Source organism: Centroberyx affinis, unplaced genomic scaffold (genome assembly GCF_046629955.1).
Source record: "Centroberyx affinis isolate AG114_WGS23_722 - 3 ecotype Tasmania unplaced genomic scaffold, CSIRO-AGI_Caff_v1 ptg001173l_1, whole genome shotgun sequence".
In the NCBI taxonomy this organism is placed as follows: Eukaryota; Metazoa; Chordata; class Actinopteri; order Beryciformes; family Berycidae; genus Centroberyx; species Centroberyx affinis.
Window position 1 is genome coordinate 412919 of NW_027279703.1, and position 14613 is coordinate 427531.

A 14613-nucleotide genomic window follows, 5' to 3' on the forward strand; every position below is an offset into this window, starting at 1 on the left:
CGTGAGCAGCCGAGGCACAGAGGCTTTCTAATTTTTTACCAAAATCAACACTCATCTTACAGTTTTAATCGTAATGTCAACTGTGATTCGGTCACATCTGACAGGATGTCTGAGTGACCTGTTTTGATATAAATCTCCACTGTGATTGATTAATGTGGGGGTTGTAACCAATTACGGTAAATGAATGGGCTGTAATTTGAGGAACCAAGTTATTTGTCTTGGGATCAATAAGCTGCAGTTGACTTCCCATTGCCACAGATGACTCACAGTTCTCCCTCTATCTTCTTTCTTCTTCTTTACTATACTGTCCAAAACTAAAGAATACACAAACATTTGATAGATATTTCTGGTGTTATCAACAACATTTTAGTACATAGTAGATACTTTTTTCTCAAACTAATCAAGAAATTGTTTTTTCTTCACACAAGACTGACAAGTTAGTCCATTAGTATTGAGGAAAGTTGGATAACATATCTGACCTGGGGCCAGTTATTGCATAAAGCTAGTTTAAGACTAGTCTAAGCCTTAGACTGGTCTTCGATTCTCAGGTTGGACTAGACTAATTAAGACTGTCTGTTACCTAAATATTATGACAGACTTATTTTGAGGTAGGAAAGTTAGCCACCTTGCCCCTCGCTAATGTTGAGTTAAGAACTTTGTTGTTATGGCAACGAGTCGGCCTAACTCTCAGAGTGGGAAGTTAAAATACTGAAGCTAGGCTATTTCATAAAAGATGGTAAATCTTTGGTTTTTGGAATGAGCCTGAAGAAGAGTGTTTAAACAACCCATTAGAGATCTACAACAATCAAGAAGTAGTAGTAGGAACAGGTAAATATAAGTGTCTATAGCAAGTTTGACTTAAGGTCAGATTTAAGTCTAAGACTAGGTCTATCTTTATGCAACTGGCCCCAGAGATGTTCTACAGGCACACATCAGCCGTATTAAGAAACTTCCATATCCTTATGTTCATATTGCATATTAATATGATTATATAAGATTATGTTTGTGTCTAGATTGTAGCAGATTTGATCTGTGTATGTAATTCCGTTTATTATGATAACATATAAATTGAGAATCATTCGTTCATTCAAATCGCCTTGCAAACCCTCTTCTGTTCAATGGGATACAGTGAGATCAAGATTTGGCAGCAGCTCAGACTCCGAAGTAATAAAAAACAAAAGCAATACATTGCATTTTGACCTGTGAAAGATTAAAAATGCTTTATTGAGACAGGTTATCAACAGTTGGGACTGTTGGGCTATCACTCTAATATTGTTGGGGTTGGTGGGTGATTGCTTGGCTCACGGACCACATATGGTTCCTGGACTCTTTTTTATTGATCCCTAAAAGAATTAGATTTTTGCATTATCTATAACCAAAAACAGTAGGAAACAATTGCCCAGATGGAGTTTGTCTGAGAGCAAGCCAGCATTTTGAAGTATTGGCTGCTAAAACAAGGGAAATTCAAAACAAGGGAGAAAAGTGAGAAAGCTATAATAGTATGCTGTGTGGCATAACCAACAAATCTGAAGTCTGATTTAACCCATATCCAAAATCACAGCCCTAGTGTAGTTAAATTAACATAACCCTAATGTTTCTCTTTTATTCTTCAAATGAACCCTTTTGCAGCTTCTGTGCGCAATTAGATAGGGTGAGAAAGTACAAATGCACCAGCTGTCAAGTGACTTATTCATTTTTTTTTTAAGTAGTTCATAATTGCAGATCATGCATTCAGTTTTAGTTGGTAGATAAGAGATTTGGCCTGGCTCCGGACACTGCAGTTCCTGTATCAATTTACTGTGCAGCAGCATTTAGTTGCATATTGTTAACCTAGGCACACATACACAGACTGTCTCACACACATGCACACATATGCATGCACCATCTATCTATCTATCCATCTATCTATCTATCTATCTATCTATCTATCTATCTAAGATGACAGGAGTGGTATCGGACTACAGAAACATTCACAACGTGCATGTTATGAATTCACATTTCATGCTCTCATTTTCTCACAAATCCCAGTTGCATCTTGGGAAATTTAGGCAATTTCCGGGCGTTACAGCTAGGGTCCCTCTGCCCAGAGGTGGTGTAAGGGTTAAGACCCCTGACCTAGTCTGTCTGCAGAAAATTAATAACATGAAGCTAGCATAGCTAACATGATCAATATGTGAACCATTGGTGTGAGCAGGTCTTACCTTCTATGTCATGTACCAATCTAGTTCTTTCATTTGGACCTTTTTGGGAATTTGGCCTCCAGCTCTGCTCATCTCTTGAAGATATCGGAGTATAATTTACACTTGTATTTTTATTTTTTTTTACCAAAGAAGTGTTGAGCTGCCATTGTTTACATCTGCTCCGCTTCCATGTAGAGTTTCCCAGACAAGTATGACATAAATCAAAGATGGCCGCTGCGTGAATAAGGCAAATTGCACAATAGCAGAATGACACCAGAAGTTACAGAAATTATTCCGCTCTACCTCAAGTTTCTCTATGCTAGCTGAAGGTAGCAAGCTACTAGCAAAGCGTTCGATAAAAGTCTGATACTGACAGTGTTTTTCATAGGCTTTGTTCCCGCCCAGGAAGATTTTTTTAAAGTGTTTTTTTAATTTTTATCTCAGGTTTGACAAACTGACATCAGATGCAACATGGTAGGCTACCATGAGCACAAACTCTGAAACACGATTTACATGTGAAAATTATGTTCCTCCACCAAGAATTGGTTTCTGTGACAACAGTAACAATTGGACACAGTATTTTCTGCTGAAGGTTGGCTAATGGTTAAGTTTAGGAAAGTAAAACAACTTGGTTAAGGATAGGGAAAGGCTTTGGTCATGGTTAAATGAGAAAAACATTCTCTAAAAATGTTTATTTGACTCACAGTAGAAATTAATATAAACTGGGAATTGACCTCCAGTCGGCAGCGATAAAGGCAAATGCAAATGCCCATCCACCACTCCAACCCCAACACTGTGCTACTGTGGCGTGAGACTACTTCCTGTTTTTAGTCGTGTCTCCTTCACGTAACCGTTTTGTGCTGGGAAAACAGAACCTTAACACTTTATGTGCCACCAACACGTAATTTGGTGGCACCGTTGGAGAGCTGTTTAACTGTCTTTTCACCGTGCACAGACCAGCAGACCATCAGCTCCTTCACTCCCTTCCCCTCCTCCCCACTGTGTAACTAAACGCACACCAAGTGAGAGAAGAGCGAGACACAGTGTGGTGTCCTTTGTTATCTGAGATGGTAAAAAAAATATATAGGCAAGTGACACTGCCTGCATCGCCTGACTGATCTAATAATCATTTCCCATCCAAAACGCCAAGCCTATCCCGTTTATTTTGAAAATTGTTGAGGCGGGAAGAGCACCTACCTGCCTGCAGTCAGTCACTTCCAACAGACCTTATAACAGCAGGCTCCTTTTTAACGGTAATTTTTGTTTTTACCGAGGAGCCATGTAGTTCTGCATCAGTCAGAGTTGGCTTTAGTGCTGTCAGTGCAGGAGGAGCTTTGCTCCGACAGTCTCCCGCTGTGAAAACGAAAGTGAAACTTTGGCTACGTTCAGACTGCAGGCAAAAGTGGCTCAAATCTGATTTTTTTGGTCATATGTGACTCAGATCTGTTTTTTTCAGAACAGTGTGAACAGCACAAATCACATGGAATCTGATCTTTTCAATTCTGATTTGGGCCACTTTCATATGTGGTCCTAAATCAGATACAGGTCTGATTTTTTGCAATGCGACCTCAGTCTGAACAGTCATATTGGAATTCATGCAACTTTTACATCACTCGAGATCGACATTCATCACAATTCTGCGCTGGCGAATTGTGAATATAAACATGGAAGACAGTTGCGATGGAGGTAATCAGTGGAGGGACAGTGAGGTGTTAGACCGCATAAGTATTTGGGGTGACACTTCTGTACAAGCAAAACTTGAGGGGTCGTATCGTAACCAGTCTGTGTTTGAAAGCATATCGAAACAAATGGCCGAACGGGGCCACAGAAGAACATCAACTTATAAATGAAACCGTAAACGCTGACTTCAGTGGCCTCCATGTTTACTTCCGTACGACAGCGTGTTGCGTGTGACGTCTTTGTTATTGTTCTTTTGCGCATGCGGGTCAGTTCAGGACTCAGGTTTAAAAAATAATGTGAACAGCCAAACAAAAAAATCTGATCTGAGCAATAAATCTGAATTGAGCACTAATGCTTGCAGTGTGAACATAGCCTTTGTGAAGCTCCATGTGATAGCATGTAAACAGTAACTTTCTTTTAGTCATTGCAGATGTGTAAAACTGCCCAACAGTTTACATGAGTGCTAGTGAAAAGACTTGCATATTGCCCCTGTTCACCATTGTATTCCACTGAGCACACTGCTCTCGCTGTAGGTAAGTAATTAATTCATAATCCATGACAGGCCGTGATATATTGAAATTAAATCAGTTAAGGTGCATTGTCTGCAGCTTTTTGTTTAGTCACACTGCGTTCCAGTTTAGTGGTAAATTAGCATAGTTGACATGTGTTACTCCAGTCTTCTGAGACAGAGGGTTTTATCTTCCTACTGTAATGTAATATTTGTATTCATCTACCTCACCTGAATTCATCCTCCTTATACTTACATAACAATGCTGAGTGTTTAACACAACAACTCATTATTAAACTGGAATGCAAACCATACAGGTTTTTCAGGTAAACATAGTAAAATGTTTGCAGTAAAATTATGTAGCTTACATTTTAATACAGCAATGTTTTTTTCTCAAAACAGCTGCTAGTATGCTTGTAGTTTTACTCCAGCTCAGTCCAGTAAGCTAAGGCTTTATGATTTAATTTCTCAAAACACTGCTAATGTGCAGCTCTGTTGGGCTCAGGCTGGACCGAGTCCGGCTTGAATTTTCGGGCCTGATTCAAGCTCTAGCCCACTCTGATGTTTACATTTATTAATCTAGACTCACTATGAAGGTTTGTCAAAAGTAAAGATTACAATATGTTTAAGGAATTGTCATTAAGTATGCATTTAGAGATTTGGCTGCGTATTTTATCTATATTTTTTTTGGTAACAGTTGACATTGGAAAGACACTTATGACACATCCATAACACTTCAATAAGCCTGCAGTTGTAAGTGTGTGCTCTATAATGCAGCTGTAATGCATTAATAACACAAATGATTGGTGCATTCTGGATATGAGATGTTATGTTAACATTACCATCTTACCAGGAGTCTTTTTTTTATCAAATAGCTATCTTGTTGTTGTTTTTTTATTTAAAAAAGAAAAAGAAAACATAACATAATTTCACAGAATATTGCTCACTACTTGAGTTGATTATTTTCTCTATCTTTACCAAATGTGACAATAATTAAGCAGAGCTCCGTAAGAAGCCAAAAAAAAAAAAAAAATGTCCAGTAGTACTGAGTGACTCAGAAACATTATATACTGCTTTAGGGCTGTGTGATAGAGTAATGGTAATTTTTAGCATTTGTGAATGAGCTGTTGAATACTGAGAGGATCTTCACAAATGATTTAAGGACTTTCTTACTGAAAATGCAGCTGTCTTGGATCAAGTGCCGTTTTCATCTAAGGGCAGACAGATGTGGTGAGGTAGTGATACTGGAGGCTTCGAAATAATAGCAAACAGGACTTTAGAATAGTGTTTTCTGAATATTACACATATTAACATATTACATGTGTATCATACCTCACACCATGATGGGAAAAATAGATGTGTAATGAAAGCATCATAATGGAAGAAAGGATGTGTAATGGTAGGCTTAACAAGGTGATAAGCATGTGTTACAAGTGTCCAGGTAATGCAAATCATTATCTTTTATTTTCTGCCCGTTTTGAAAAGAACCCTTGATGCATGGTCACCCATTTGTCTTGGTCATAACTGTCCGATCAACAACCCCAGCATGTCAGTTTGAAATATGAATTCTTCTCCCTGTCCCTGAATGCTGTGTATACTTTATCGACATTTGGGCAGCTTGTGGCCGTCTGGCCGCAAGCATTTGATGTAGATTCTCTCAAAGACTTCTTTGGGGATTGCTCATATGGTCTGGGGCCAAAACTGAGAATTGAATGATGGATACTACACTACCTCAAGTGACTCTCTTTGGCCTCATATAACTTTACAGCCCCATTTTTCCCCCCTTGGTCTGTAAATTAGGCGTCGTAAAAAAAAAAAAAGCATCAGAACCAGGCCTTACAACCACAGTGATCAGGAAATTTGTCTGTGACACCTATGGCACCCGGGAGCTTTAAAGGTGCGCATGTCTGTGCGCTGTGAATACCCAGCTGCCAGTGCGGGGGCTGGAGAGGGCTAGAGGTAAAGGGGCCAAATCGTAACAGATTGCCGACCCAACCCCCTGCCCTAAAGCAAAAAAATGGACTTTAGGGATGAGGGTGCCAGTCATGGTATTATTGATGCTGAGCTGTGTACAGGGTAAGGCCCATCTGCCACTGTCTGCTATTTGGGAGAGAAAAAAAAAATTAAAAAACCCTTCCCTTTTGTCATGTCTCAACTGAGCCCTCAAACTGTGCTGGCAAAATCCTCTCTTCTGTCCCCCTTGTCCTCATTATAGGCACAAAGCTGTAAGTCCAAGCCTGGTTTACCCTCAGAGAGCGGCAGCCTGGAGAGAGAATGGGTAAAGCCATACACAGCCATGACATATCGTATTTCCTATCATATGGGAACAGAGCGAGAGAAAAAAAAAGCACAATTGTGCCTAAGCACTCAAATCATTCGTTCTGTATATTAGGTGCATGTAAGTGGTCCATATCTCTCTGAAGGAGACTGCAGTATTATGTCCACTTGAGAGTGGGCCACCCACAAGATAGCTGCCATTGCTCAGTGACGCATCATTGAAACCATATGTTTCCAAAGACAAGCACACACAAACACATTCTCTCTCTCTTTAACACACACACACACACACACACACACACACACACACAGGAATGCAGTATACGTGCTCACTGCATTTTCAACAACATCGGTATGATTAATGGGCTTCGGAACTGGGGAACTTGTTCAATGTGACACAAGCTTTTGTCTCTGTGTGTCATCCTCTTCCTCTTCCTGACAGCCACCGCAGCCCCCTTCTCCCCACACCCAGCTACTGCCGGCTGGTTGGCTGGGGCGGGAGGACGCGATATGAGCTGACAGCACAGTAATAACCCATGCAAATGAACGGGGTGGGGTGTAAATGCAAATGCTAAAAGCACAATGGGAAAGTGATTAAAAAGCATTTCGGTGTCTTTTATCTCGTGGTGCTGCTCGTGTTGGGGAATAAAGGATTTCAAAGGAGCAGACTTAGGTCTTGGGGACTCTTGCCAGCACTCATTTCGACATGTCTTTTTTTTTCCCCTAGAGAAGACTTAACTTTGATTGTTTCTCAGGCTGCCTTCTATCTCCCCACTGCCACAACTGTAGCCCATCCAAGTGTGTGACTTCTCAAACTCCTGGATTGTACACTTTGCCAGTGTTTCATGTCTCACTCAACATAACAATCTTGGAGTACTGTATGTTTCTCCCACTCTCAGAAAATAACTACCATTTCATATCCGTGTGTATGTGATTATGCGTCTTTACAGAGGTATGGATTTTAATACACCTCTCTGTTGAGAACAGTCTTAGCCTTAGAGCGGGAATAAAGCATCTGTGAGGCATACAGTGTGGATATTGGCAAGAGCTGGCACTGTAAAATTTGTTTATATTTTTTCGATGCCAGAATCATAGCCTCATGCTTACAGTTGAGATTATTAAATGGGCTCAGAAATGGACAAATTAACTTACAGTCCAGTAAGACTCCATCACAGAGAATGAAAGAGTCACTTGAATTGGCATTTCAAGTTTCCAGTTGCTTAATTTGCATTAAAGTGGCATGGACATTTCTGTCTTCACTCTTCATGCCTAACCTCCTCTCCATGCCTCTATCTTTGGCACCAACTACAAATCCCATTTAAGAGCAGATGAGTAAAATATGTATTGCAGCCTTCCTTCTGAGGTCTCCAGTGTTCTTAGTCCGGTGGTTCGTACAGATAAATGCACAGGAATTTGTCTTGGTGACATTGGTGCAGAGAGATATTGACAACTTGATGAGTTTCACAGTATACACAAACACACAAGGTACAAGGACAACAGCACCTCGCATCCAATGCATAGGGACAGCGGACGTGACATGCAGGGTGAAAGATGATACGAGGCAGGGTGGCACGGTGAGAAGGGAGACTGTCCTTCAGCTGCAGCACCCGGGTTCAAGCGCCCGTGTCAGTAAGCCTCCGCCCTGCCAATGTGTCCTTGAGCAAGACACTGAATCCCAACAAGTTTCGGGGACCCTGTCCTGTAGCTGAGCCTGACCTCTGACCTCTGAAGAGAACATCAATAAAATATCACATTACCATGGACAGTAGATTCTACCTTGCAAAATGCACTACATTAATTTAATACATGGTATTTGCCAGCCTCTCTTTTCCCTCCGCCTGTATTCTCTCTCTGGCTTTTGTTACGGATCTGTGAGTATCAGAGACAAGGGGATATTTTTTTAATGTTCTTTGGGGTCCACTTGTGTCTTTCTCTGCCTGATATATTATTTCCACTTCTGACTCAGCCGAAACCTCTCCAAGTTTATATGTGGAATGTTGTTGTCTATTGGTGACATTATGTTTCCTCAAGGCCTTCTCTCATGTCCATTTGTCCAAAGTACATGGGGATATGGAAAAGTGTGGCATTCAACAAACTCACCATATCTGCTGCAGAGAATTCAAATCTAATCTAGCATCTTTCATGGTAAAAAATAGTCTAAAGTAAATTACTGTCCTAATAAAAGCCACTGGAAATTACTTTGAAAGCTTTATTAAAAACAAATCTCTGCAGTGGAGCATTCAGAATCAATGTTCTTTTGTGACTAAATGGCATGCGTCCACATAGGATAGTTGGTGACTCAAGCACAAGTCATGCATAAAAGCTAATATGCAGTAAACAAAGAAAAAAGCGTCAGTAGCAGACAATTGTGAGCTGTCTGAAATTGGAAAACGTTGGCTAAATGATTACGCTAATGTTCCCTTTGTGATTGCTATTCAAATTGTCTTCCAGTTTAATTGTGGGCCAATGATTACAAGCTGCTGCTTTGATGTGCTAGCTCTCACCTAGGTATCAATTTATTTGAAACTAAACCTGTAATGTCACTTGCAAGGTTGCTGGAATACTTTCAGACTTGCCACATATTTTGATTTTTGTCTGAACATACCATTGATTGCATTTTGTTCGATCATACATTTTGACTCAAGCAACCACCAACTGCCTGATTGTTGAACATAGGCATATAGTTGCTGAAACACAAAGACTTGCTTAGAAAAGTTTATCCGGTGGTGAGATGAACACTCAAACGGAATATGCAGATTTTTAAAGGCTGTTTTAGAAGTTTAACTTTCCAATTACACAACTTTGACAAAAAAAAAAATCTCAATTTAATCTAGTAATTGATCATTGCTCCACTTGTCCCTCTTTTGAATGCCATCCCTTACCTTGGCTCGTGGATAAATTATGCTGCTGCCCAGTTAAGCTTTAGCCGTGAGTAATTTAAGTAGCAGAAAATTGTCCAACCTTTAACTAATTTTAGAAACTTTTTCACTGACTACTTGTCTATTCTAGCCCTTAAATTAAGAGTTGATCTCAATGCTAAGCAGTTTTGACCATCAGTGCCAGAGCGATTCATTACTCTGGACATTGTTCTTAAGCTGTCACTCAGAGGGATTATTTGTCAAGAAAGTAATCCTCCAATGGTTTTGATCTGATCACAGTGAGAAGCGAAACGCCTTGCACAATCATTTAGCTCGGTGAGGCCATTCAAAATTCATACTGATTACTTTGGGACCCCTGGGCTCACGATCAAAAAGTACAGCTTCATCAAATACTTATCGCTGAATTACTCTCAGTGAAAGAAAGCCAAGGAATGACCTTGGCGCCCTTCCTTTGAGTTCCCCTCACCACCACCACCACCACCACCACCACCTTCCCCCTCCCCCTCTAAAAATAAACCCCTAGAGATGTGGACCTGAGGCCAGAGTGCTTAGTACAGGGGGATGTTGGGAGTGTTTTTTTGTGAGTCCAGCTGTCTCCAGAGCTCTAAATCCCTTAATTATCAGGCCAGGGAAAGCAGTCTCTTGGGAGCATTAAACGTGCTCCTGTTCTGCACACTCTCCAATCCCATTTGCAGTTTTTTTTTTTTTTTTTTTAAGATAGCAGGGTAATGGTGCTTGAGGATATAGAACAAGAAGGAGATGGGAAAAGAGAGATGAAGGGTCTGTTATTGATATAACTGACACAGTACTACTATTGTGTGTGGACTAAGTTATGTGGATAAGTGTTGCTTTTAATGCAGGGATGTGCAAGGGTGTTCTTACCACCTCTGTCTGAACATTGGGGACAGTCAGCAGAAATTACTCATGGGACCTCAGACTTCACACTTTTACACTTTAACAATGCATTAGGCTTCAGGATCTGTGTTCATCTGATATCATTGAAACCAGCCATGGTATAGTATAACCATGGGACCTGGCCCAGTGTATAGCATAAGAAACCAGAATGTAATGGACTGTATTTTTTTTTTTTAAGTGAACAGGTTAATGGTGCTTGAGGATACAGAACAAGAGGTATGTGAGAAAGGAGAGATAGAGGGACCATTATCAGTAAAACTAGTATAGCACTGGTATTGTCAGTAGACAAGTAAGGGTTTGCCATTAATGCAGGGGCACGCAAGAGTATTTCAGGATTGTCTTTGTGAGACCAAAGTGTCGGATGAAAATGACAATGCATTTCTGAGTTTATCCAATGGGTTTTGAAAGGGTTTCATAAGCCCAAGAGGTCGGGGAATTTCCTCAACCCATAGAGGTCCATGTAATCCTTCAATCGAAGCGAAAAACATGAAAATCACCAAAATTGGAGTGTCAAGGTTCTCACACAACAGCGAAAAATAGATAATAAGATCAGTGCCGTGGATATAAAAACATTTTTAGATCTTTCTCACCCAACCCAGACCAAAAGAAATATATAGTATACATTTCCACGAAGGTGTAAATAAAATCCGAGGAGACAAAATAACTGTGGCAATCAGAATGCCAGGCACATAGCGCAGAAGTACTTTTGCCTGAATTGTACATACTGTAGCTCTGTAGCTGTTTTCATTATGAAAAGGAGAGGAAGGTATGGTGGGGAGAAACTTTGGAATTTTTGTATCTGTGCTCAAACCTTTTGAGTCTTTATAGAAACCTCCAACAGAATGTCAAAGATATTGACATTTCTTATTTTTTCTAAAAGTTTCGTTGCTTTAGATTTTTTTTCAAAGATTTGCCTGTTGCAATAGTTACTGTTTAGCAAACTTGTCTGTGGTAGCTTTTATTATTTCAACTCGCAAGTTTCCCTTTACTTGGTTTGCTAGACACTAACCTTGTCTAGAAAGAATTGTAATTATTTATTTAAAACAAAAATTGGTATGCATGCCTCACCAAGTGTTTGCAGATAGGCAGAGCCCCCATTTCAAACATCCAACAGACAGCTTGCCACAAAGAAAAACAGCAGCACAAAAGCAAAGGGAAGAAAAAAATCACAACCTTTAAGAAGTGGGTGAAGAGAGAGCTGCAATTAAATGAGCTATGAAAGGCTTAAACTCTATCATCACCGACAACCATCTTAATCCTTTAAAGGATTGTTGTGTTTGCAAATTATGTTCTATGCATGGTAGGTCTTGGTTTTAATCATGTCAAATATTGCACCAAGGCTTATTGCTGTGTCTTTGGCTTTGATGACTCCCATTAGGTGGCTCCCCACCTACTGCGGGGCAGAGAGCAACGGAGCACTCTGAGTAATGATCAACCTGTAGTTCTCCTGAAAAAAGCTGACCGAAGTGAGGAATTATTCATCTCAATATTTAGGCTACAAGATTCTGTTCATGATTTCACTCAAATTAAACAAAGCATCTCTTTGCCATGACTTTGAACCAATCTGTATCAGTCATTTTTAATATAATAAGACTGCAGTTTACCAGACTAGCTTTGTCTAAATTAAACGTCTGGTGTGGTGTGTTGACAATATTGTGAAAATGGATCATAATTCTTAACTACATAATACTTGAGGCATATTGCATTCAGACAAGAATTTGAGGAGGGTGTTATTGGACTGTGGCCACTCTCTAAAATGTATCGTATAATGTTGTTTTATGGAAGAGAGCAATCAATATCATAAATCTATAAAGGAGAGCAGTTTTGTGTGATTATTCGCGTCGCATATTGGTGCAACTTCCCCACATTGGAGCCACTTTAATACATGAGACTACTTGTATGTCTGGGAGCACGGTTGGTCGGGATCAGACTATCTCTGACAGCTTATCATATGCCAAGTTGAGACAGGCCTGTCAGAGAGCTAATGGGGTGTTCTAAGGTTAATTTACAACCATATGAATTCCATCAATAAGCAATTAAGAGGTGTGGAAACAGAGAGGCACCCAGGCCAGCAGCTGTATCTCCCCAAGCCCCCACCTTCCTTTTAATCAATTAATCGCCGTGGCATGTCTGTTTAAAACCACCCGATAGATTTAGACATAAAAGTGACACGTGGAAAAGGCATTGCTCCCCTCATCACCTTTCTTGTAACCTTGTATGCCTTAAAGTGTGCCTCGTGGATTCAGAAATGTTCTCTAACCTCACACACACATTCCCCCTTGACAGATTTTACACACGTTCCCCATTCTGATTAAAGCTCACGCCAATTTGGGTAATCATAAAACATTCTGCTTCCTCTTTTTTTGTAAATGTGGAGGGAAATTCACAGGAAATGTTTTGTGCGATAATGTGGCAGACAGAATATTTAATGCCCACCCACGACGATGCATGAAAATATTCAGAAAGGCAAGACATGCAGATATATACAGTATACATGAAACACTCAGCCACTTCAACCTCTTCAGCTGATGTTGTGAAAAGTGCCTGTGATGTTACAGTCCTCTTCAAAATTCAATTGGTCCTTGATTTTCACCCATGCAGCTGGCCATCATCTGCTATAGTTAGTCATCATCGGCTTGTTGATACTGGAGTGAATCAGCCACAAGATGCTATGTGAAGAATCCACATTCATACCCATGTCACAGTACAATGACAGTACCGCATGTCAAACATCTGATTTTCTGGGGGATGTGGGAGATTTCCATTCATTACCCCCTTCTCCTCCCACTGCTCCTATACTGCTGTGAAGTCTTGCTCACATGTTTTCTCTTTACACTGCCATGACATACTTGCAGGGATCCCCAGAGAGATTCATACGGAGGGTTAGTGATATGATATGCATGAGATTTGCTCCTTTACCAGCCTCATCCGACTCACATGAGCCCTAGGGATCTTTGAACACATTGTCCCAACCAATCAGTTACCATTTCAAGAGATTCTCAAAGCGGGTCCTTTGTCATTATATACTGTATATGCACACAGATATATATATTTATGGTCCTTGAATTTCACCCATGCAACTGGCCCTATGTATATGGTACAGATAGACCGAGTTGTAACATCATTACGCAATATTCAAGTCTACATGTGCATTAAAGGAAAAATACACCCTAAGGCTGCGTTCACACATATCGTTTTTTGATGTGGAAAAAGCGCTGCCTGGAGCGCTTTTTGTGAGGAAAAATAAAAAGCGGATCACGGCAACGTCACCTGACGTTAGCTGAGCAGCTGCTAGCTCACTAACCAGCTGGTTAGCACTTCTAGCAGACAAAACAGTGTTGTGCAACAAGCAAAGGCTTACCAGATATGTCCAATACATTTGCAGTTTTATTTCCATTTAACATACCACTTCTTATATTCATTTCTTCTTTATATTTTTACCCAAAGGTGGACATTTAACAAAAATTAAAAAAAATATATAAGGAAAAACAAAAAGAGGGCTCCTTTCTAGACTCACCATTTTTTTTTTTGTACCTACATTCAGCAATCAAACATGATGAAATCCACTGTAGAAGAGATACCAGTTTTTCTAGTTTTTCTAGCCTCAGTAGACCAGAACACAATGCAGCAACAAGACATGTTGTGTTTTTGTGTTTTGGGCTTTTTTTGTAATGAACAGCCTGACACAGTATACCACAGTATTGCTCTCTCTCCACTCTCACTTGCTTGCTCTTACTATGCTATTGCTATTGCTCCCTCCACCTACATGTTGACCCACAGCTGGGTGGATGTTCGAAAACCATTCTGCGAAACGTAGGAGAACACTAACTTAAGTAGAAGTAGACGAGGCAGGTTGAGGGAAAACTGGGTACACCAAAAAGAGTAAATTACAACACTTCATGTCAAAATAACTCCTGGAACCCATTGGACATCACAGATTGATGATATCTAACTGTGTGAGAGTGTCTGTGGGTGGAATTTTCCTTTAACTGTAAGGTGTGTTGGATATTGTCTCATAAGGCTTTCTCCTGTCGTCCACAGCGCCTCCAAACAACATCTCAGTGGTGGCAGAGAACACTCCAGCCCCATTCAGTCGATACCAAGCCCAGAACTTCACTCTCGTCTGCACTGCAAAGGGAGGCAAGCCTGCCCCATCGGTGAGTTGCTGCTGAAC

The 14613-nt window shown here is 40.4% G+C and overlaps 1 protein-coding gene across 2 annotated transcripts in view; it reads left to right on the top strand.

The window, feature by feature from the left end:
* igsf21a (immunoglobin superfamily, member 21a) overlaps positions 1-14613 on the top strand; it is a 179374-nt gene that overhangs the window by 139919 nt on the left and 24842 nt on the right. For both annotated transcript variants that reach the window (XM_071524295.1, XM_071524296.1), the window contains exon 5: positions 14481-14596. In XM_071524295.1, coding sequence (XP_071380396.1) covers positions 14481-14596 — 116 coding nt within the window. The remainder of the gene's footprint in view (positions 1-14480; positions 14597-14613) is intronic.